The sequence below is a fragment of the Boleophthalmus pectinirostris genome, unplaced genomic scaffold (assembly GCF_026225935.1).
Source record: "Boleophthalmus pectinirostris isolate CB_2022bp ecotype Guang Dong unplaced genomic scaffold, ASM2622593v1 HiC_scaffold_4, whole genome shotgun sequence".
NCBI lineage: Eukaryota > Metazoa > Chordata > Actinopteri > Gobiiformes > Gobiidae > Boleophthalmus > Boleophthalmus pectinirostris.
Window position 1 is genome coordinate 20,383,922 of NW_026571353.1, and position 24,196 is coordinate 20,408,117.

The window sequence follows — 24,196 nt, forward strand, 5'->3', positions numbered from 1 at the left end:
CGTAAGACCAACCTGTGCACTGCCTGGATTGATTACAAGAAAGCCTATGACTCAATGCCACACACATGGATCACTGAGTGCTTGAAGCTGTACAATATCAACAGGACTCTAAGGGCGTTCATTGCGAACTCGATGCGGTTGTGGAAAACCACCCTTGAAGCCAAGGGGAAGCCACTTGCACATGTGTCCATCAAATGTGGCATATACCAAGGAGACTCACTGTCCCCACTACTGTTCTGCATAGGCCTGAACCCTCTCAGCCAAATAATCGACCGCACTGGCTATGGATACCGACTCAGAAACGGGGCCACCATCAGTCACCTCCTCTACATGGATGACATCAAGCTGTACGCTAAGAGTGAGCGAGACATCGACTCACTGATCCACACCACAAGGATCTACAGCACAGACATTGGGATGTCATTCGGGCTTGAGAAATGTAGCAGGATGGTGACAAAGAGAGGGAAGGTAGTCCACACAGAGGGGGTGTCACTCCCAGAGGGAACAATAGCAGACGTTGAGGACAGTTACAAGTACCTTGGTATCCCACAAGCAAATGACAACCTTGAAGAGGCAACAAGGAAAGCGGCTACGGCCAAATACCTGCAAAGAGTGAGGCAAGTCCTTAGAAGCCAGCTCAATGGCAAGAACAAGGTGCAGGCAATCAACAGCTACGCCCTGCCAGTGATCAGATACCCTGCAGGGATTGTAAGCTGGCCAAAGGAGGAGATACAGACCACAGATGTTAAGACACGAAAGCTCCTGACATTTTTTTTTTTTTTTTTTTTTTTATATAAATGTGTTTCTCACCTTCCACGGTGGTAGGTCTCTCTCACCCTCATTCAGCTCGGGTCCTCTACCAGAGGCCTGGGAGCTTGAGAGTTCTGCGCAGTATCTTTGCTGTTCCCAGTACTGCACTTTTCTGGACTGAGATGTCCATTGTTTTTCCCGGTATCTGTTGAAGCCACTCTTCCAGTTTGGGGGTTACAGTCCCGAGTGCTCCGATCACCACAGGCACCACTGATGCCTTTACTTTCCAGGCTCTCTCCAGCTCTTCCTTGAGCCCCTGGTATTTCTCTAGCTTCTCGTGTTCCTTTTTCCTGATATTACCATTGCTTGGTATTGCAATGTCCACCTCCACGGCTCTGCTCTGTTTCTTATCCACCACCACTATGTCTGGTTGGTTCGCCATCACCATTCTGTCAGTCTGTATCTGGAAGTCCCACAGGATCTTGGCTCGGTCATTCTCCACAACCTTTGGAGGTGTTTCCCACCTTGATCCTGGGGTTTCCAGCCCGTACTCTGCACAGATGTTTCTGTACACTATGCCCGCCACTTGGTTATGTCGCTCCATGTATGCTTTCCCTGCCAGCATCTTACACCCTGCAGTTATGTGCTGGACTGTCTCAGGAGCCTCTTTGCACAGTCTACACCGTGGGTCTTGTCTGGTGTGGTAGATCTGGGCCTCTATTGCTCGAGTGCCCAGGGCCTGCTCCTGAGGAGCCAGGATCAGTGCCTCTGTGCTGTCCTTCAGACCAGCCTTCTCAAGCCATTGGTAGGATTTCTTGATATCAGCCACTTCAGTTATGTTCCGGTGGTACGCCCCATGTAGGGGTTTGTCCTGCCATGATGGTCCCTCCAGCACCTCTTCCTCTGGGCCCCACTGTCTGAGACATTCTCTGAGCACCTCATCTGCCGGGGCCTTGTCCTTGATGTACTCAAGGAGCTTGGATGTTTCATCCTGGACAGTGGTTCCCACACTCACTAGTCCTCGGCCCCCTTCCTTCCGGCCTGCGTACAGTCTCAGGGTGCTGGATTTGGGATGGAACCCTCCATGCATGGTCAGGAGCTTTCGTGTCTTAACATCTGTGGTCTGTATCTCCTCCTTTGGCCAGCTTACAATCCCTGCAGGGTATCTGATCACTGGCAGGGCGTAGCTGTTGATTGCCTGCACCTTGTTCTTGCCATTGAGCTGGCTTCTAAGGACTTGCCTCACTCTTTGCAGGTATTTGGCCGTAGCCGCTTTCCTTGTTGCCTCTTCGAGGTTGCCACTTGCTTGTGGGATACACCAAGGTACTTGTAACTGTCCTCAAGGTCTGCTATTGTTCCCTCTGGGAGTGACACCCCCTCTGTGTGGACTACCTTCCCTCTCTTTGTCACCATCCTGCTACATTTCTCAAGCCCGAATGACATCCCAATGTCTGTGCTGTAGATCCTTGTGGTGTGGATCAGTGAGTCGATGTCTCGCTCACTCTTAGCGTACAGCTTGATGTCATCCATGTAGAGGAGGTGACTGATGGTGGCCCCGTTTCTGAGTCGGTATCCATAGCCAGTGCGGTCGATATATATATATATATATATATATATATATATATATATATATATATATATATATATATATATATATATATATATATATATATATATATACATACTACTACTACTACTACTACTACCAATAATAATAATAATAATAATGATAATAATAATAATAATAATACATTGTGGTGTGGTATTTGATCATGCATGGTATTAGTAAGAAAAATATAGCCATTGTCTTTTGCAGTGCATTCATATGTGTATGTTTTTCCCTCTCTAATTAACCATACATTTATAACAAATCTTGCAACAAACATAAAGCTTTTTTAATCCTATGTCATGTGTATGCACAATGATATAATGCAACTCAATGAAAAAGTTCATAGTATTCAAAAGACAGTACTCTAATTGGATTATGTACAAATACACTTGAATGCAGTTAATTAGTATTCTTATACAGTTTCAAAGTATTCCCCTTAATACTGTATTTAGAAGAGCCGACTTAAACAGCAAAGCATTCGGAAGGAGGTGGAACATTCAGTCAAATCTTCAGGGAAACTTTAATGAACCACTGGGGAAATTACTTGGACATATCAGTTATAAAATATCACCAATGTATTTTAAACAAATGGGTCAGCATGAGCCTGATAAAATGACTTACATGACATACAGACGTGAGCTAGTGAACTCTGTATGTTTTTTCTGCATACATCTGTTTTTCTTCCTTGGATTTATGTTAAAGGTGCACTATGTAATTTTTTGGAAGGGTCTTCATCACCTTCTTGTTTCTATGCATATGTCATTGCTGACATTGATGACATTAAACAGCTCTACCTTAAAGTTATTCAAGGTGGTTTTATAGTTCAAACATTCCTTTAAAAAATATGCATTCTGACAGTGAGTGGGGTTGCCTCTCCAAAGATATGATCTGTAACTTGGTCTCGTTCTGTTCGAAAGGTTTAATGCCATACTGTAAAACATTCCAGAGAAAGCAATAACATGTCCACAGAGAAAAGCATCTGACAGACCCTCCACCAGAAAAGTTACACAATACACCTTTAAGCAGAAGTGTAGTTTCACAAAAAAATTACAATAAAACTTCTGGGTTTTATTTATAATTTTTTTATTATTGATCCTCATTTGATTAAAGAAATTGAAAAGCAGGCTCAGGAGCATGGGTTGACACGGACGTAGTGATGAATGTGGCAACACTGCCAGCTCAGCCCTTGTTATCTTGGCCTACGTCACCAGAGGGCTAATACTGACGTATAACCAGATAAGAATGGACCATACCACAATGTGTTGAGTGTCCCCGGGTCCTGTACTGATGTATTTCTCTTATGTTAGACTTCCAGGCTCTTCTTACAGTTCTCGGTCTACAGTTTATTCTACAGCATCCTCCATGTGTTAAGTCCCCCAAAGAGAACTTCAACACCTTTAGCTCTGCTACAGTTGCCTCCTTTTGATTTCAAATGTTTTCTTTTACAATAATACTTACACTGGCTGCAGCAGTAGATTAAAGCTCAGTATTAGATTAGATTCTTACTAAAAACCATACACGACAACATCCAGCGTAATGCTTATTATTAAAGGAAGGCCATTTTCTATAACTAAGGAAAATGAAAAGTCTTCACACCAGGAGAGAGCACCGCCTTTGTCAGAACTCATATAGATTTGTACTGAGGGTCTATGTATGGTATAATAACACTAGAGGCAACTGGTGGTTTTATTATTAGGCAAGACAAAGGATGGTGCATTTTATTAGCATTTTGTGGATATATCTACATTTTTATGAAGAAGAAGTCATGTTATTGACCTTCAAACTTTCAGATAAAGGAGCTGTAGGAATGAGACACCACATGACTCAGTCTCTTAGACAAACAGACCAGGAACGGTCACTGACTATCAGTGAACATTTGAGGTTGAACATCAGTACAAACTGTATACCCAAAAGAACCTCTAAGTTATTTAGGTGTTTATAAAATGTATGAAGAATATGGAGTCAGTCAATTTATGCCAGTGCAGCTGTGTCAGAGGCTGTGTCCGCTCATGTACTACTGATTTGACATTGACATTCCATTCTATTAAAGAGGTAAACAACTGCATTTTAATATTTTTTCTGTGAATTTCAAATATTATAATTACTGTTTTTACAGTTCTTTCTTTCAAAATATAAAAATAATTGTTGAGTTGAGTGAAAATTCTGAAGAATAACTTTCAAGTGAAATCAGGGGAAACTGAGTGACACATACTACATTTAATATGAAGGCTACATTGGTATAAATTGGATTGCAAGCTGTATTTAACAGGCAAATTGTGCTGAATAATGGGGAAGGAATCTTAAAAGTTGTTTCTACATTGCCTAAATCATGACTCTGGGTGAGGTCAGTAGTAAATAGAAAAGGTTACACAAAGTATTAATTTGGATGAGGTTTGAGAACACTGTCTATGTACAAGATATTAAATTTGACCAGGCCAAATTTAACATCTTTTACCCTTCATCCAAAAGGCTTTATCAAATCTAAGTAGGTACGAAAGATGGAGTACATTGCACAGTGAGAGGTGGTATTGAACATGAAGGTGTAGGTATTGTGTCTATTGCTGTATTGTTGCTTTGGTTTGAGTTTAAAGATGCATCACCTGTATCCATGGAGATGTGCCGGGAATGTTCCACATTATGGCATGGAGAGAAGTAGATCAGAAGTACATCAATGCATATTGTTTTTCCTAGACATGCAATAAAAACACCTATAATGAAATAAATGCTAAACCTAAAATACTAATATATAAAGCCATTGTGGAGCCTCAGATACATCTCTCAAATGATAAACAGATGTACCCTTCATCAGAAAAGTTACACAGTGCACCTTTAAGGAGTCAGGTTGTAACTTTCGTAAACCTCCAATTCCCTTTCTTATTGTGCTCCACACTTGAACTCATTTGGACTTACCCCTTAGCCTCTTTTTGACAGTTCTCGTCACAACACTATGAATATTCTGAGGTTGACTCTACTCTTCAGTCTTTTTATGGTACTCAAGGAGGCTGCTCTGGTGATGAACAGATAAAAACAAAAAGTCAAAGATGTGAAAATGAGGCCAGGTATAGAGGGACTTGTTTTTTACTTTGAAAGGTCCAGACAGTTCCTCATGAGCCATGTGAGTCAGTAGAAACAGCCAAAAGTACAACAAAACCAAAAGAAATCACTTGGTCAAAGGACTTGATGTTTTTATGTATTAAAAAATCATCATAATGTTTCCAAAATTGGAGCTGCAACTCTCTCTCTCTCTGGACATTTTCTTCACTTGTTCAAAGGGTTATGCTTAGAGTGGCATCAATCATTCAATAAGCAACACATTTACAAAAACATAAAAAGTTGTAAATGTTTTATCTAACTGAAGAACCTGTGCCCTGCTTAGTTTCAGTGGTTTGGTACAAAACAGAAAGTAAGGGACTATCTATTGGTCATACAAAGATCAGAAAAAACACATTCAATTAAGATTGTTAGAGTTCACAATTCACTGTGATTGGTTAAATATGCCTGTCACTCACTCAAAGCCTGATGGAGGCCGACCAACTATCATGGATGGAAGGTATATGAATATGTTATTACATTTCACTTGATTTCTAAGTTCTGCCTGATTAGTTTGTCTATATATTTGAATGTGAACTATTTTAATTTCATAAAGTAAAACTTTGTCATGTCATGGACGGACGTCCAAGCATCCATTTTTCTTACACGACCCTGTCTTTCAGCTTAGTTACCTAAGCCGGCTTAATAATACACAGTACTTTCACACTTTTAGTGTGAGAAAGCCACACTCCCTTTTCATCTCAAGTCATCCAAATCGAAAATGAAATATCCTTTTGCAATTCTGTGTGTGAGGGTTAAATAGTGGATAAAGCAGGTGTACTGCTTTATCCACTCAGGGCAATAGGTCAACAAAAAGGACTTGAGCGCTATACAAGCAAGGGGAGAATACAATATCCTCCTTTGCTTATCCATGAGTTTCAGAATGATTAAAAAGTAAAAGCAAGTAAAACTTTAAAATGAAATATTATATGTTTTAATGGCAAAAACTTCTTAAAATCTTGCCTTAAACAGTAAGCTGAAACAAAAGAATATGATATGGTCATATGTAGTGTTTACTGTGTTGCAAGAGTCACCCAGTTGTCATGGACACCAGAGCATTTATGGGGTTTATGGGGTTTATGGTGTATAGTTCAATGTGAATGATTAACATTTCAATTAGAGACGCTTTTCCATTTTGGAGCGTGGGGGCTGTTTTTAACAACTTTAAAAGGGAAAACTTATTCTCACTTGCATGTACACTGCATGTACATTTGATATATATTGTTGTGGCATATAGTCAAAAAAGTAAAGATGAGTGGATGTCTACTATATGGCTGCATGTTAGACTTTTATTTGTTATATTAAAATTATTAAATTATTAGTATCAATGGCTTTATTAGGTTTGAATGTCACATGAACTGCATGTCCAAATGTGAGCCTTGCAATCCACTCACCATCCCTCAAGCCCTTAAGCAGGAAAAAAAGAATATATTCTACACTATAATATACATTATGTAGTTGACATTGTGCATTTGTATCAGGTTAACCACAACATCTGAGCATACAACTGTCAGCATTCTGGTAATATGCAATGATTTGGTAAGGACAAGCAGACAGTTTAAATCAATCTGTGTGACAAATGGGTGGCTTCATAACAACGCAGTGAGAGAACATATTGATGAGCATAGGACCTGTCTGGGCCTTGGCTCAGGAGACTTAGAGGTACACCACACTAAAGGTGTCGTCCACTAAGCGAGAGAGAGCGATTTATCGACTATGGCTCAGCCTCCAAGGCTTTAAGCCTGCCCTGCTGTTAATGAAGCTTAAAACAAACAGAACTCTGTGTTATCCCAATAAATACAGTCTGCAAATTTTACATCTTCAGTTCTTTTCTTTTTTTTTTAGCTTTTAAGTCATTACAACACAGGCAACACAAATTGCTATTGGATGGCTTTTGGATAAAATAATGGTAGTTACTCAAAACTATTTAAAATTAATCACATACATTTTGCTATTGTATCATCGCAGAACTAGTATATAGCCTGATCACTGGATCTTTATAGAGCTTACTCATATGCACAAACCCTAAAAATATAAAATAACAATAAAACTAAATAAAAGAATGCATTGTTAGAAAATGTCAATAACTTGCCTATAACTAGTTTTTCTAGTTGTCAGTTGCCCAAACAAGCTTTTTCATAGTGTGTGATGTGTGGAGTTTAATGTAATGTTTCCTATTAAAAATGCTTCGGAGGAAACATATGGGACTGTATTAGCCTTCAGAATGCAGGCTTTGTGTTTACAAAGTGGAAGGGTCTATAGTTTATTAAACTGAACTACAGAATATATAGTAGGTGAGGCTTATTGGGCTGACTTTTTTGTCACATTATATTAAAGTGGTGGAGCGTTAAGACACGACCTACCTACATCCACTACACTCTTAGTGAGCTATCTGATCTGATCATCACCATTGGTACTCACTGAGGCTGACTACAATCCTGGAGGTTGCACATTCGTCTGATGGGTTTGGGCTTCTTACTGGCATCACAGTATCCTCTGTGAACCATCTTGGTGTCACCCTTCTTTCGGCAACCATATTTGGTACTGAAAACCTGGAAAAATACAAACATGTTCCCTGTATTACAGTTTGAAAAATAACTATGAACATATAACATTATAGTTCATAGTTAATATAAAAATGATTATGAACATGATAATATCTATGTAGACTTGTAATAATAAAGCTGTGTCTCTTTGAACAAAATCCTATTATTAAAATGTCAATTTGAAATCTAGTGGTAATGCAAAATCACAGTTTTCTCTGTGATTCCTGGTCTGTTTTACATAAATTTAAATTTATAAAATAAAAAATAAAGTTTAAATCTTTTTTTTTTTTGCCCCAAATATCCCCTGCTTATCATATGTGCTCTGTAGGGAAAGCCAAGGGTATTGTGACACTCACACTGATATCTAGAAGCATCAGGACCATGAGTGAGGAGGACGCAAGTAGCTGTATAATATGAGCAAAGAACCTCCCTGATGGAGCTGTACCCACTAAGCCAACTGGCACCCTCAGAAACATTGGAGTAACTATCCTATTTCCTGGTGTTTTGTTCCATTGTTTGATGTGAATATTTCACCAGACAGCTAGTGATATTTTACAGTCAACATTTGATGAGACTGATGATTGTGGTCTAATTGATTGTAATAGCTGCTTACAGGCCCAAATGTGTCACCACAAGATTTAATGTGATAAATAAGGGACACATAAAGCAAAACAAATGCCACAGAACAGTGATGCTAACGCCTCTATTATGAGAGGAAATGACTCCTTTCCATTCATCTCTAATTTGATGATAATTTGCTTATTACCTCCGGCACAGGGCTTAGAACATGGAGACCAGCTCTTCAGTGCCCACTCGTACGTGTCCTCCTGAATCACATTGTTGTTGTTGATAGGCACCGAATCTTCATGGATGATGTACTTGTACATTAATGTAGACCGAGTGTCATTGTTCTTTGGTATAATCTGTGGAACAGGGCAAGTCAGGGAGAGGACAATTAGAGACACAAGACTGCAGATTTGCATTCAAATACTACCTTGGACAAAAAGGGGCACATAAAAGAAATCTTTGTCAATAATGAAAAGAGGTACTGGGAATTTATACAATTAAATGAGACGGGGTGATTATATTACCAAGAAGATTAAACTAAAGAACTATTCACTCTGCATTAACATTCAGGTAGCAATGTATAGTAAATAAATAATTGAATTTCCAATGTCATGAAGTTTAAACATAAAAACTGACATTGAAACGTTTATGATGCAATTTCTAAAGTAGAACTAGTTCACTAATTACAATGAGTTCAGTCACATATAGCCTATATGTAATTGCATCAATATATGCCATACACTCCTATTTTACACTCCAATTCAAATTGGACCTTGCCTTGGAACATTTTGAATTAGAGCCTCATGAATTTAACATCAGATATGTAATTTGAAGGGAAATTAACAAATTATCTTTTACAGTGACCTTTAGTCCATCTATCATTGTCAATGATCAGTTATGAATATAGTTATGAAGTTTAAGAAAATTACCTTTCCAGTCACTCTGATATCTATAATGTCAGGATTTCTCCATATTTACAAATAGGTTTGCCAGACTAATACATTTCAAGCTGACCGTATTTCCTACACATTTAGGCATGTTGATTTCAATAGCTTATCTACCTGAAGAGGCCAAATTTCCATTTTTTTCCTTAAATGGAACATTTTTCGTACAAGAGATTTTGAAAACTTTGACCTTAAGCAGTACAAATGAATTCAAGTGGGTTCAATAATATTAAAGATCAAAGTTTAAATGAGGTAAACAACATAGGACACATACTGCTGATATTTTGTCTTACTTAATTTTATGGTTAAAATGGTGTTAGTTTTGCCCATATACAATGTGCAGTAAATTACATTAATGTTAAATGTTAATGTTAGAAAACTGGCTCTTTGTGAATAAATTTTGACTGGTTGGTGTTAGACTACATAAACTGATCTTCACCATCTGAGTATTGGTAGGATGTAGTTATTTCACTGCTTGCGTTATTGTTTTGCAACCTCCCCTTAAAACTGCAAGCTCAAAAGCACTGCTTTCAAAAACAGCAGTCATTACTCAAAATTGATATTCATTTAAATCTGTCTAAGTGTGTATCTGTATGCTAATGGATTAAGATCATTAGCTATTGTACAACTGGAAAACATGAAGTAGCACAATCAAAACAAAATGGTACCACAATATGTTTTCCCCATTACTTTTTCTACCATGTTCCACAAACTGCTCCATGTTTCACTTTAATGGCTTATGTGGAAACAATAGATGCCTGACATTTATGTGGTGAACATGAGAACAGACAGATAGGTTTGTAATCTTTATAAATATTATCCAAGTCATATCAATGTCATGCAGACTTAGGGGAGCTGATGAAACTTTAAATTTGATGGGAATCCTCCTTGACCTTCACTAAATCCCCCATGGCTTACACATCATATATCATGTACTTTGGATGTGGCTGCAAGAATGTGCACTTCAGGTTCAAGGGGAATTTTATAGTGTTATAAACCAATTATAAGTGTTAAATGCCTAAAAAAAAAAAAGATGATTACTATTCTTTCTCCAAAGAACACAAATAACATAATGTACTGGAGTATAGTACATTTTGTAATGTGTTTTTTGCACTGTATATAAATGAACTGAGTAAATGATTAATGACAGACACACTGCAACGGAAAAGTGTAGAGTAAGTGTACGGGGTCCTTCTAATATTCACTGAATTGGGAAATTCTATTTTTATATATATTTTTTTGTTTTGTTTACTTCTCTGACTACAAGACCATACGGGTATCTGTGGTATTTTAAGATGTTGCGCAAGAAGGACAGGTCGACGTGATCCTGGTGTTTTTATTTAGCTATTTTGTCCATAAATAAATTCCAATTCCTACTATGGACCTAGCTCCAAATTCACCCCTATAGCTGCTAACATTGTGAGCTTCATTTGACTAGACCCAAATGCTATGGCTGACATCACACTCCTTTGGTCAGTTTCTTTATACAATCTATGGGAGAGACAAATCTGTCAAGAAATTGGGCTAAAATCCTGTAGTGTGCAACCAGCCATAGGTACGAACAAAATGAAACATGATACACCTTTAAGTTTTTAATCATACATTTGCATTTTTTATATTTTTTTTATGCAGTTTTACTATCAGCATGTCACCTGTATCCACTATTATATGAATGAGCGTTCACTAGTCTGTGTTTTGGTTGACTGGTTCCAATTTATGTTTTTGATTTGCCTTCAGTTAAACATCTCTCACTCTGGCTCCTGCTTATCTGTACCTTCATAAAACATTCATAGCTTTTATAGTAGCTCCATTTCTTTGGGAAATTGGCACCGTTCTGATTTTGACTTTGAGTTTAAATTAACCAGCGACCTGTAGCGTTACCTTCAGTGCAGGTTATATAGCTCATTCTTTAATGTTTTTGACGGTCGGGCATGGCTTCTAATATTCCCATACCAAACTCAGAGACATAATACAAAATCCCTCATTATGTAGCTCCAGGCCACAAGAACAGAAGGCCTCTTGAAGCATTTGATGTCTCGATTCAAAGTATGCATTTAAGGCTGACATTTCTGCTGTATTAAATGAGCACTTTGAGTTGGCACAGGTTCATGTAAGGCTTAGATTTCTTTTTTTTTCTCCAGGCTTTGCAAAAATAGGTTAAATAGGTCTGTACGATTCATCTGTGGTTCATACATAGATTACTTTAATTACATTAACTTTTTTCACTGAGAGAAGCAGGTGAAGCCTTAAGCATCTTTTATGTTTTTATTTTTTCAGGTATTTATAGCTAAAGTATAACATACGTAGACCATTGTTTTACATTTTACAAAACAGGCCCACTCCCTGTTAGAAAAGAGTCTTCAGTGTCATTTCAACAAAACAAGCAGCTTTTCATTAAGTGTTTGCCTGCTGTTTTTTTTTTTTCTGAGCACTTGCAAGACAATACGCTGTTACTCAAGCATGTATGAATCACTCAAAATACAACTCTGAGTAAACTACTAATGAGAGAACACTATTGTAATATAGTTCAAAATTCATTTTTTATTTAATCAAGTATCTGTTGTACACCAACACTGATGCAGAAACAATCGACTGCACCTCTCGATCTTAAGATGAAGCCTCTTAGATGTTTTCCTTAAAAAACTTTATCCAGCTGAATTGATTTAAACTGTTTTTAAGAGGTAATGATTATGTATGTATTATGCTTGGTGGGTTCTATCAGTTTAGATAAGTGAAGTGCTGCTTATTTGGCCCTGAGTTTGTTCAGAATGAGAGAGTTGTATTTTACCAGAACAACCACAGGGTCATGAAGGGGTCCGTCTGTATGCAGAGTTTCCACTTCGTCCTCAACAATGTAATGCCACTCCACACCCAGGTCAATGAAGCTCCTGGACTTAACCTCATCGCCTTTCCCATTCAGGATGTAGTGCCCAGTTGCCTGGTTCTTGATGGCTGCAAGGAGTCACTTAGCATGAGAAACATGCAACATTCACATTCACATTCACATACTTAAAATTTAGAAATGTCAGAAAACCCATAAGTAACTGAACAGAGATACAAACAATGCAGGAAATAAAGGGCAAATGTCTGTTCAGAAAGTGAAAGCCAAAAATTTGAAAATGTCATTCTTCAGTATTGTGTTTGGTGGATTCTGTCTGCTTAAAGTTACTATCTGTTTAACTGTGGCAGCAGCAGCACTAAACAGAGCCTACTAAAACGGTGGTGGTTCTACAAGTTCTCCGTTATAAGAACAGCAGGTTGACTAATGTGTTTGAAGTCAGCTCAGTAATATACTTAAAGGGCCTGTATAACTTTTTAGCTAGAATCCCTAGAATCATTTGTATGTATAATTTAACATTTGGAACAGAGCATTTTGAGCTTGGGAGATGTAGACAGACTAATAATGCAGGTTTACGCAACCATGAGTGAATAAAACAAAATAGAACTCCTTAAATGTTTGAGGATTTAGGATTTCAGTCATTCTCTTGACTGTATTCACCTTCCTGTCTACCACAACTCTACATTGTCTCTGTAAATAGTGTGTGTTTATGTTTAGTTTTTTTGTAAACCTGCCAGGGGCTCTGCAGATGGAAATTATCCCCAGGTTTTATTCTGGCATATTTACATTTGGCTAAATGTTCATTAATATGTTGTTCACCCTTTTCCTAAATAAATCAATCAAATGTTTTTGATGGCTATATCATAGTTAAATGCTCTCAGGAGCTCCATAATAGGACCTTATATGACCAGGTTATTCTGTCAATTGATTTTTTTTTTTTCCTTTTCCTAATAGCACAAACACATATTACAAACTAGACATCTGTGTAAATGACTGTTGTGTTGAGATGTTTGTGCATTAGTGGTTTCTTCACATAAAAAATTTCAAGTGTCCACTGAAGGTAGAAAAGTGCTATATAAATGTGACCATTTACAAGGGTAGAATTCTCCAGGCCCGACTTGTGAAAGAGTGGTTCGTGAAGAATGACATGCAATTTCCACACACTGAAGTCCAGACCTTATCGAGAGTCTTTGAAATGTGCTGCAGAAATCAACAGCCCATCCTGAACATGGGGAGATATATTGCAGTGCAGCACAGAAACATGTAAAAGAATAAGAGAATAATTTGTGTTTTAATCAAAGCTATAGGGTATAATAGTAGTTGTTTTTATATTGTTGAGTTATATTATTTTGGAGTAACCTTAATTCTTTACAGTTTTACATTTTTGGACTCTCTATCCACATCTGGTCCCGTGATCTCTGGTCTTCTCTTATACATTTTGACTCCTGACATTGTCATTGTGATATATACTTTTGCCACTGAGGACAAAAACATAAAATCGACTGATGGAATAACCTGGTCATTCATGTTTGCCCTTTTCCTATAGGTACATACTGTGTGCTACTCTGAGGCTGCAGTAATTGGGCTGAGCTATAAAGCACTAACGCAGTGCCTTATTGTAGAGAAAGGTGTTATATAAATCACATCCACAACATTACTGCACATTTTCACCTTGTCAGAACACCTACAATATGACCACATAATTGAAAATCATTAAAGCTGTACACACAAATACTTTGAAGGAGGCATTGTTCAAATTTCAAAATACACTTTCTATAGACACACTGAGGAGTTAAAGGTGCTGTACCTGATTTTTACACTCTTTTAAACTCTTCCTCACTTACCTCACATGCGAGCATCCTATTTATTCACCACAATGAGTTTATTAGTGCTTTTCACAACTCTCATTGAGCAGAGCTGTGACAGTAAAGGTAACAACATTGTGCATGCTAACATGCACTTCTCCATTATAGGCACAGACTGCATATAGAAGTAGACTAAGGGAGTGTGAAGCCACCCATAGAGTTTGTTCCAGTCAAAAGAATCTCACAATACAAACAGTTATAGGAGAGACTTTGGAGCCAAGTTCCACATTAGGAATAATAATTTATTTAAGGACAAAATAGCAAAATAAAAAACACAGGATCATATAGAGCAGATTCATACGAACATTTTAAGACCAAAATGACGAAGCTCGCAGCAGCAGTTACAGAGAGAGGGGTGACAATTTTTTTCAGTCAATTTAAAACAGTCGAGTTGATGGAGCCGGAAGCGTCTCCATGAACACTTCCAATTCGGAACATAGTGGTAGCGGGTTAGCTATGTCCATTTATATATACAGTCTATGATTACAGGACAATAAAATGCTTACTGATTAGATGCAGACAGCTTCTTGTAAAATATATCTGTACTATGGCAAGACCAGTTTTTCTCAACTACATGGGAAGAAATCAGGTACAGGCCTTTAATGTCTTAATGGGGAGTTACAATACACTTTGTAACACATCTCACCCAACACTGCTCATGTCGTATTGGATGTGAACCCATTACCACTGCGCATGTGTGGTGCTGCAACTGACAAAACAGCTCATAAAAATCCAATATCTCAAATCAATCACCACAGGCAATCGTTGAGAAACTGATCTACATACAAATAGATGCACTGTTTACTATTTAGAGCTGGAATTACCATTTCATATTTTCTTATTTTCTTGAATGACAAAATACAAATGCAATATTCATGCAGGGGAGCTGAATAATGATAACTGGTCATCTGAGGATAAAGAGGGGAGCAGATTTTTAATGATAGTGCTAGTTGCTTTTCAAATATTGGTCATTACATTGGCACTCTGGTTTGCAATTTGAGTTTTGCTTTGTCTTGTTTAGATGAACAGGGTAGATTTGCATTTTAAAATATTATAGAGTTTGCAATGTTTAATGTTGATGAAAAGGTGTCTCCTCCTGTCATGTCATTTGGCAAAGAAAAGACTGATACAGTAGTTGGTCATTACACCAAAGGATCTGTAACATAGAAGGCAATTGCACTTCCAGTCTTTGATGGATGATTTATAACGGACACTTTCTTGTCTCCCCCAGCTCAGTGTGACACATAGAGAAATAGACAGACTTGTGGCTCTGACATAATGTCTGTTAAAATGCTACTGTGCACCAAAGAATTTCATTATTAAACATGATTGTATGGTGATACACTGTATTTGCAACAATTTTATTTTGTATCTGTTCTCAGTCTCCTCCATTATATATATTTTTTTTAACATTATTAAACTTCATCTGTAAAGTTTTCAGCAAAAAGGTGCACTATGTACCTTTTCTATTAGAACTGAATTATTACTTATTATTATATTACTTCAGTCTCTATGGAGACAAGCAGCTGACAACACCAGGCCAATTTAGTGGTCTGGGGTCTCATTTAGAAAACCTTATGTGGAGTACTGACTAAAAGTGTGCGCACGGACACAACATAAACTTCTTCAAACTTCTGCCTCATCTCTAAACACCCTGAGGCACAAGCTCCAGAGTTTTCATTTCTACGTAAAGTTGTTTTATAGATGATAACGTATATATAACGTGGAAAGTACATAAAATGTTTGGGCATACATACACTTTAAAAATGTTTTCCCAGATCTCTGGAGAGATTACCCACTCACAGTAAGAATGAATGTTGCCAAAAAAAGCACATCTTTGAATGAATACAAGATCAATAATTTTAATGACAGACTTTGGGACATTCTAGGGAAAGAAACAACATCACTACAGTCCCTGACAAAAGTCTTGTCGCTTATCCATTTTGTAGAAACAAAAGCTTATAACCTGACTCTAAATTAATCGATTGGTTTTAGAAATGTCTCATATGAAAGCTAAAACCCTCCCAAATTATGCTCAATATACTGAAATAAATTTGCTTCACTGAAGAAAGATCCTCCCGAGCAGTTGTCTTGCGGGGTCTGCTGGACCTGGGCTTGTCAAAAACGTCTCCAGTCATTTCAGATCTTTTTCTTATTCTTTGTACTTGATGCTGAGACACATTGAAGGTGTCAGCCACCTCAGCAGTGGATCTGGTCTTCAGCCTCTTGATAATTAACGCTTTGGTCTCAGGGTGGATCTTAGGCATGTTGTCAGAGGTCAAGTTGCAGTTGATGTGAAGGTCTGGTGTGCTGGGGTTCTTTTTATACACACCCACTAACTGATTGATCAGTAACTGACCACAGGTGAGGCTGTAATCTAGGATTGGGTGCATCATATGACAAGGCGACAAGACTTTTGTCTTGCCAAAATCTGACCTTTCTGTGTTCATTAAATGATCAATCTTTCTTCAGTGAAGCAAATTTATTTTAGTATATTGAGCATAATTTGGGAGGGTTTTAGCTTTCATATGAGACATTTCTAAAACCAATCGATTAATTTAAAGTCAGGTTATAAGCTTTTGTTTCTACAAAATGGATAAGCGACAAGACTTTTGTCAGGGACTGTATGGAGATGGAGTCCTTGACCCTCCATCAGAAAAATTACATAGTGCACCTTTAACTCACCATGATCAGTAAAGCTTGTCAAACTTCAAGTAAAGCTTATATTGAAATACATTGCAGTGGTCTCTTTATTTTCTTCCAAAGCTGTAGGTATTTTAATCCATAACCCTGAGAGGATACGGAGGGGGTCCCATCACAATGCCAACTTATCATTAAAATATCTAGCGTGGGACAAATTACAAATAGAAAGGACATAGTGAAAGAACACAGAGGTTGCTCCAAACTTGAAACCAAAATGTCACTAAAAGTGACACATAATTACTATCATTACTGCTGTGAATGTGTATGCAAAAGTGCTTCCTGATTTGGTTCACAGACATCCTCCTCTTATGTTAGTTAAATGGGATGCAATGCGTGCCTACTTTTCCTCTCTTGCTTTATTCTATTTGCTTCTCATTTGCAGAAATAAAGTGTCCAAAGTATCCAGAACGTGCTTTTACCTTGGAAAAGTCTTTGAAAACTGCATCAGAGCGATCGATGGTGACCTGTCTCACCTCCAGATGCTGAATAAATCATTTTTTCCTCAAGCCAGTAATATAACAAGCATCATAAAGATTAACCACTGCCTTCATGTCTTCAATCACCGGCCTCCAGACTTTATTGTTTACAAGGAACAAAAGCATTTTTCTGATTTTCTATCATTTTGTCAAATATTTTTGAACAAATAAAAGTTGTTTGTGTTGTACTCCCTGTGCTTTAGAAGCCCCTTCAAAATAAAGTGTTGTTGGTAATTAAATTCAACATGGGACAGAAAGTGATAGATAAAATTACTTTAATGTTGATATTGTTCAATGTTTTCATTAATAAAATAAAATACAATTTCATTACGCTACTCTTTGTAATTATCTCAATCTTCTGAGAATAACATACTGTGCATGATACTGCTTATCCACTGTCCAACAGGGATCATTGTAGTATTGTGAGAAAATGTCACATTTGACACTTATATATTTCTTGAATCCAATCAAAAAGTAGCCTATTCAAAGGTGCACTACATATAATCTTTCTGGTAGAGGATTTGCCATCTGCTTGTCACCATGGAGATGTTATTTTTTATGGCAGCATGGCATTAAACGTATCAAAGACAAGCAAACAATGTCCTCAGACAAAGTTCCAGGTCAAATGTGTAACTAAAAAAACAATGAATAAATATAAGCTAGATACGTTTAATGCCATACTATGGAACATTCTATGCAAAGCAATAATGTTTCCATGGAGACAAGCAGGTGATGGGTCCCCATTGACTATATATGCTGCAGAAACATTTTAAACATCAAACTTAAACTAAACTAAACTAAACTAAATTAACATACTTGGTTAATTAATTACCTGACATAGCTAAAGATTCAGTGATGAACAGCTATGTGTCCTAATAACACAGTGTACGTGGGATGTGCCATAAGTCAGCATGACCTGGAACCCACTTTGGCAGGACATGTTGAAAAAGAGCACAAATCTATTTTTGCGTGGCCACACTTACCCAGAATCTGAGGAGAAGACTCGTGCTCTTGGAGGATCACATGTCTAGCTCCCGGGGGAATGTCAAACATCTTAAGTACACCTTTTGCCAAGTTTGCAGCAGCAGCAGGAGCAGTGGAAGGAGGCGCAGGTGGAGGAGGTGGAGGAGGAGGGGGGGTTAGGGGAGATAAGACAGAAGCAGGTTAAGCATGTCAGTACTTCAGTGTTTGCAGAGGTGGACATCACACAGATTCTCTTTACTTTGCTCTAAGAAGTTCCAGGAAGAAAAACATTACGTGTAAGTGGTCTCCTCGCTCTGTCTACAAGCCTCCAGGATGTGGTTAGATTGAAACACGCTACAAAGCCTTTTTTTTCATTCACAACCAGATATCAAACTAACCCCAAGATATTTTTCACAACTTCAAAACATGAACCCAAAACTTCAAATTTTAACTTTGCCTTTAACTTTACCTAGAAGTGAATGAAAACAGCTGTTAGCAGTGTTTCAACACAGAATGGAAAAAATAGTTAACTACATGATCGCAAAGCGCTTCATCGATCTGGGATGTCCACCACTTGCAAACCATACTGGACTCACCCAGCAGGTTTCTAGAATCTTCAGTTTCATTTAAAAACACATTACGAGCTCCTTTAGGCAAGAAAAAGGCTCCTCTGATCTTCCCTTGAAAATGAAATACATTCATTAGTTTAAGTGACAGTATCTTAAAAACTTGGTTTCAGAACTTGCTGCAAAAAACATCACCTATAACAAGACAAGTGCACATTTAATTGGTGTCATAGGAACAAGAGTAATTGTCTCTGGGTGACATGGCAAACAAGAAAAAAATCTTTCTAATTAAGATTCAGTATAGGAGAGAGATAATGACTGCCTTTACATTTGACAGGCAGACCCAACAGCTCATCCCCTCCTGGAGCATATGTGAATAGCCACTCATTATACATTCCTCTGTGCCGCTGTCAGGTTATAGAAGGTAGCAACGGGGGGCAGAGCAATGGCACAAAGGACAATCTCTATTTTGGATGATTGAAAAAATAAAAAAAATACACTGTGCGTTTTCGTGACAGCAGGCAATTTGGGCAAGAGGTGTTGTTTTGAAGAAAGCTGTGCACTTTTGATAGCTTAAATTGTGTGTAAAGGCTGTGAGCAAGGAAAGTCATTCAAACTAAGAAAAATAAACTAAAATTAGAAGGACTTTGAGAGACCTCTGCCACAGTACTGGTACTAAACATTGTTTATTAACAAACAGCAGAAAACTCTTTACTGTCATGTTGCTATGGACAGTGTTGGCGACTAACTGAACACATGTCCTGGAAATACGTATTCTGAAAGCAAATTTTTAATACCTGTATTCCAGTACAGTTATTTTTGATGGAATTCAGAATACGGTTACTTTCTTAAAATCAAAGGAAGCCATGACAGTACTTCATCATGTAATTTTGGTTTTGAACTACACAGTATTAGTGTGAAAAGAAAAAAAAAAAGAAAACACAGCTAGGCGTGGATGAGTGATTTTTTCTCTAATTGGACATAAATTGATGCATAGCAAAAAAACAAAAACAAACAAACAAAACAAAAAGCATGTCATATGTCAGGTTATTTACTCTACAGTATAATATAATGCTACTCAGTATAAAAGAATTCCAAGTAACCAGAATACAGTACTCTGATTGGCCATGTATCGAAATACATTATTCTGTAACACAGTACATTTTTAAAGTACTTTTCCCATCACTTGCTACAGATTATATAAACTACATGCAGAAAGTTAAAAAAATCTATATTATTGTCTTATCGGAAGACTTCTCATTATTTTGTATTTTCTGGTTATTCCCTTTGAGACTAACTAAAGCTAAAATGGCTGCTTTTCCAATACAGCTATTTTTCATTTCACTAATGACACTAATGCTTTGTAAGTTTTTCATCTTGGGACTACAAGCAATCAGTGCATTGATTTACATGCACCAGATGACTCACAACAAGATAAAGTAATGTAAATTCATAGGTCTTGTGCATTTCTCTGCTATATAAATATAATCTATGAGACCTGTGGATCAGTATGTTATATTTTGGACATTTTCAATTGCAATATTGATCTAAAAAAAATGTTGCTGAATCCTATGTTTCTCGATGTTTAAGAAAAAAATATGAGAAAAATAGAACTAATAAGTACAGAGCAGAGGGCATGTACTGAGGGGCAAGGATTAAGAGGATTTTTAGAAGGAATAATGGCTTGATTGCTCAAACCTGCATGAATCACTCTGAATACAACTTTGAAAGGGTAAATGAGAAGGGATATCATGGTTAAAAGCTCTTGAAAGTGGATTTTGCATAATATGTCTCATTTCAATGCAGAATTTTTTGCAAAAAAAACCCAAAACATTTTCTCACCCAAAACACTCTATAATAAAGACAGGATCACAAAAAATCTAGGTCTAACCCATGACAAACAATGATGATACATGTATAAAAGAATTAAACTTAAAGGGCCATTCTGTAACTTTTCTGGTGGAGGGTCTGTCACATGCTTTTCTCCGTGGAGATGTTATTGGTTTGTCTGGAATGTTTCACAGTATGGCATTAAACCTTTTTATTATGATGGAGACCAAACTAGGCCAAGTTACAAGTCAGATCTATGCAGAAGCAACTCACGCTCACAGTCAGAATGTTTTTTTTAGGTATTTTTTTACTGAGTAAATGTAAGGTACAGCTGTTTAATGTCATGCTGTGGAACATTCCAGGCAGCAAAATGGCATATCCACAGAAACAAGCAGGTGATGGACCTCCAACCAAAAAGTAACACCTTTAAAGCAAGAAGATACAGTAAACTGGCCAGACAAACTAAGCCAGAACTAAACAAAAACAGTATTCAGTCAGTTGTTTGGCTTTTGCAAGAAGGAGCTGGTGCCTTGGCAGAGGTCTTCCAAAACTTGTTATGAAATCACCACATTTACTCACCTTTTTTTGCTCACAGCCTTTAAAGAGCCGATATTATGCTATTTCCTGATTCATGTTATAATGTTGTTCCTTCATCACAAACACGCCTGGAGTTGTGATTTGTTTCATTTACACATGTTTGTAACACACAAACCCTGCTTATTTAGACTGAGTTCTTCTCTCAAGTGGAAAACACTTGATTTCAGCCCAAGAATTACCAGCCTCTACTGAATTAAAGGTGAAAGGTAGCTGTTAACTTGAAAAGGATTACTTAAACATGTGTGAATGAAACAAAGCACAACTCCAGGTATGTTTTTGATGAGGTAACAACATTATAGCAAGGCTTAAAGCACGCAAAAGTCAATTCTGCGTAATATAGGACCTTTAAATCCCATCTTATACACAGTGCAGTTTACAGCAATAGGGGTTTTCCATTATAAAGTATCAGGATCACTGACCGCAGATACTTTGTTGGAAAACTTTGGACACTTGACAGAGTAATGAACTGTGGAGTCTGACCTAAATAGACACTTAATTAGTAACATGGTGCAAGAAAACAGCAGCTGGTATCACTCATGTGTCTACTGTACAGGCTTCTACAGGGTTAGACATTCAAACGCACTACAAGCCGTCAGCTGCACACAGAAAACTAACACTAAGATACATCAGGAACACTGGATACTTGCATATAGTATTCTCCAATACTGAGGGTTCTTTTTGGGCTCGCTTGCTTAACTGTTTTCCTGTTAAGAAAAGGTGAACGAGGGAAAAGAATGATTGTAGATGTTAAAGAGATGACACAAAGCCTATTAAGCCTTTTTTTTTTTTTTTGAAGAAAATGGAATTTAGTTTAGCATTTCATTACATGAGTGGAGATTAAATTGCAGGGTGTAGAAAGTGTTTTGCAGCTGAATTGATACAAATTATGATCCATGTAATGGCTGGAAGCTATTCACTACAGTCTTGTGAGACTGTTTTAACAAAGCAGGACCACAAGGTTCTCTGGACTAAAAACTGCTTGTGTTTGGTAAATATAGTCCTCGTTATGTGCAGTTTTTAATTAAGCAGGAAAAACTTGGTTAGTACGAATTATGACTCACCATCAACCTCTTAAACTGTAAATATCAGAATCTATTCATTATCACTCAAGGTTTTTACCCTAAAATGTTAATCAATTTATATTGTACATTGTAAATAAAATATATATATATATATATATATATATATATTATATATATTATTATTTAACAGGAGAACAGAGTATTGGTTTTTGAAATAAACAAACATACAGAAAAAAACTAAACTAAACTAAAACATAATTGTGTCAAAAAATATAGACATTTATTTCCAAAAAAATAATAATAATAACTTTTTTTTCGTTTGTCAAATCAATGAAGATTATAAAACTGGGAATACAAACCTTCAGATAGCCATTTTAATTAAAACATATCCGGATGAATAAAGTCCCAAATTAATTAATACATTACTATGCAATAGCGTGTTTAATTATTACTGATAAATGAGCTCTTTATCTGATGTATTTTGGAGAAACAGCACAGACAGACAGACTCTACTGTGGGCTCAGTTATTGAATCTCAATAAAAATGCAGCTATAAATAAATGAGAAGAGACTGGAGGGGTACATGTGCCCCAGTGCACTACTACTACATTAATTACAACATGCCTGAAATGTAGTATTAGGAAGCAGTGATGGTGTAGCTCTGTGCCATTGTTAAAACTATAATAAGCTCTATAAAACACACAAAAGCAGACCCTAAGGTGACCTTTTTAACTCCATGTTCACTGAAGGAGAGAAACAGAGATGTTGGATGAATCTGCAAAGCGATAGTGCACATTGTTCTCTGACTCAGAAATAAGTGCAGACCTATACCACCTTATTGAAATAACTGATGCAGAAAATTTAGAAAAATCCAGGTTTATGCTTTTATGCAAAACTTTGAGAAATTTACAAAGTATGTCGTTGCTAACCCTGGTCTGGCATAAACAATTAAATCATTAAAGGAATGATCAAACATATTAGAGTGTAAAGCTATTCTAGCTATTTTTAATGTCTCATGTTGAAGTTTGAGCTTTTGGCACACACTTTTTCCAACGTGTTTTTTACTGCAAATGGTAAATAAAGTAATGTAACCTAATCTAGGCTTTTTTCATGAATGCATAATCTGCATTTTAATTTGGTACATGGCTATAGTGTGTGAGTAAAGATACCTGGGTGTAATGGACTATAGCCAAGCAGTGTGCATATCAGGTTATTCAAAGTGCATTGACTTGTGGAAACAGTGAGGTCGGAGAGTAAAGCTGCTGCTGTTCAGCACAACAGAGATGCTGCTGCTGACAACAAACAGCTCAGGTTGGGTCCTTATCACTTTCTTCTGACAGGTCCAATGGATTCTCTTAAAAACATCCCTGGAGTGATATTATAATAATGTTGTATATGGTATACGAGTGTGTGAGAACACCCAGCAGAAAATAGGTTGCATTCATGCTCTAGAAATATATTAAAATAATTTCTGATGCAGGGCAGATACCTATATAACTCTACAAGAGATGATTTAGGAAGAAATAGCCAATGACCCACAAATGTTGAACCCAGTGTCCAGTGTCCACCTTTGAAACATTTTCTAAGCCTTGACAAGAATCAGATATTTGGGGTTGAATAATGGTATCATTTTCTGAAGGTATAATGAAAAAAATATTTCACTTTTGTATATTTATGCAAGACAATTAATTTTGTGCCAGATTTAGTTTGACATGGAACCAGCATTAACCATAAACCAAGTAAACAAATGTGCATTCTGACAGTTAAACAGCAAATTCCACGAGAGAAAACTGTGTGTGTAAAATGTGTATTCTCCTCAGTGAACCACAT

The 24,196-nt window shown here is 37.1% G+C and overlaps 1 protein-coding gene across 1 annotated transcript in view; it reads right to left on the reverse strand.

Annotated features, from left to right (window-relative positions):
- Nucleotides 1–24,196, reverse strand: part of adamts3 (ADAM metallopeptidase with thrombospondin type 1 motif, 3) — a 113,769-nt gene that overhangs the window by 9,197 nt on the left and 80,376 nt on the right. Inside the window, exons 16-20 of the mRNA XM_055161928.1 lie at nucleotides 18,949–19,032; nucleotides 18,373–18,453; nucleotides 12,295–12,458; nucleotides 8,762–8,918; nucleotides 7,871–8,024 (exon numbers count right to left, since the gene is read on the reverse strand). Coding sequence (XP_055017903.1) covers nucleotides 7,871–8,024; nucleotides 8,762–8,918; nucleotides 12,295–12,458; nucleotides 18,373–18,453; nucleotides 18,949–19,032 — 640 coding nt within the window. The remainder of the gene's footprint in view (nucleotides 1–7,870; nucleotides 8,025–8,761; nucleotides 8,919–12,294; nucleotides 12,459–18,372; nucleotides 18,454–18,948; nucleotides 19,033–24,196) is intronic.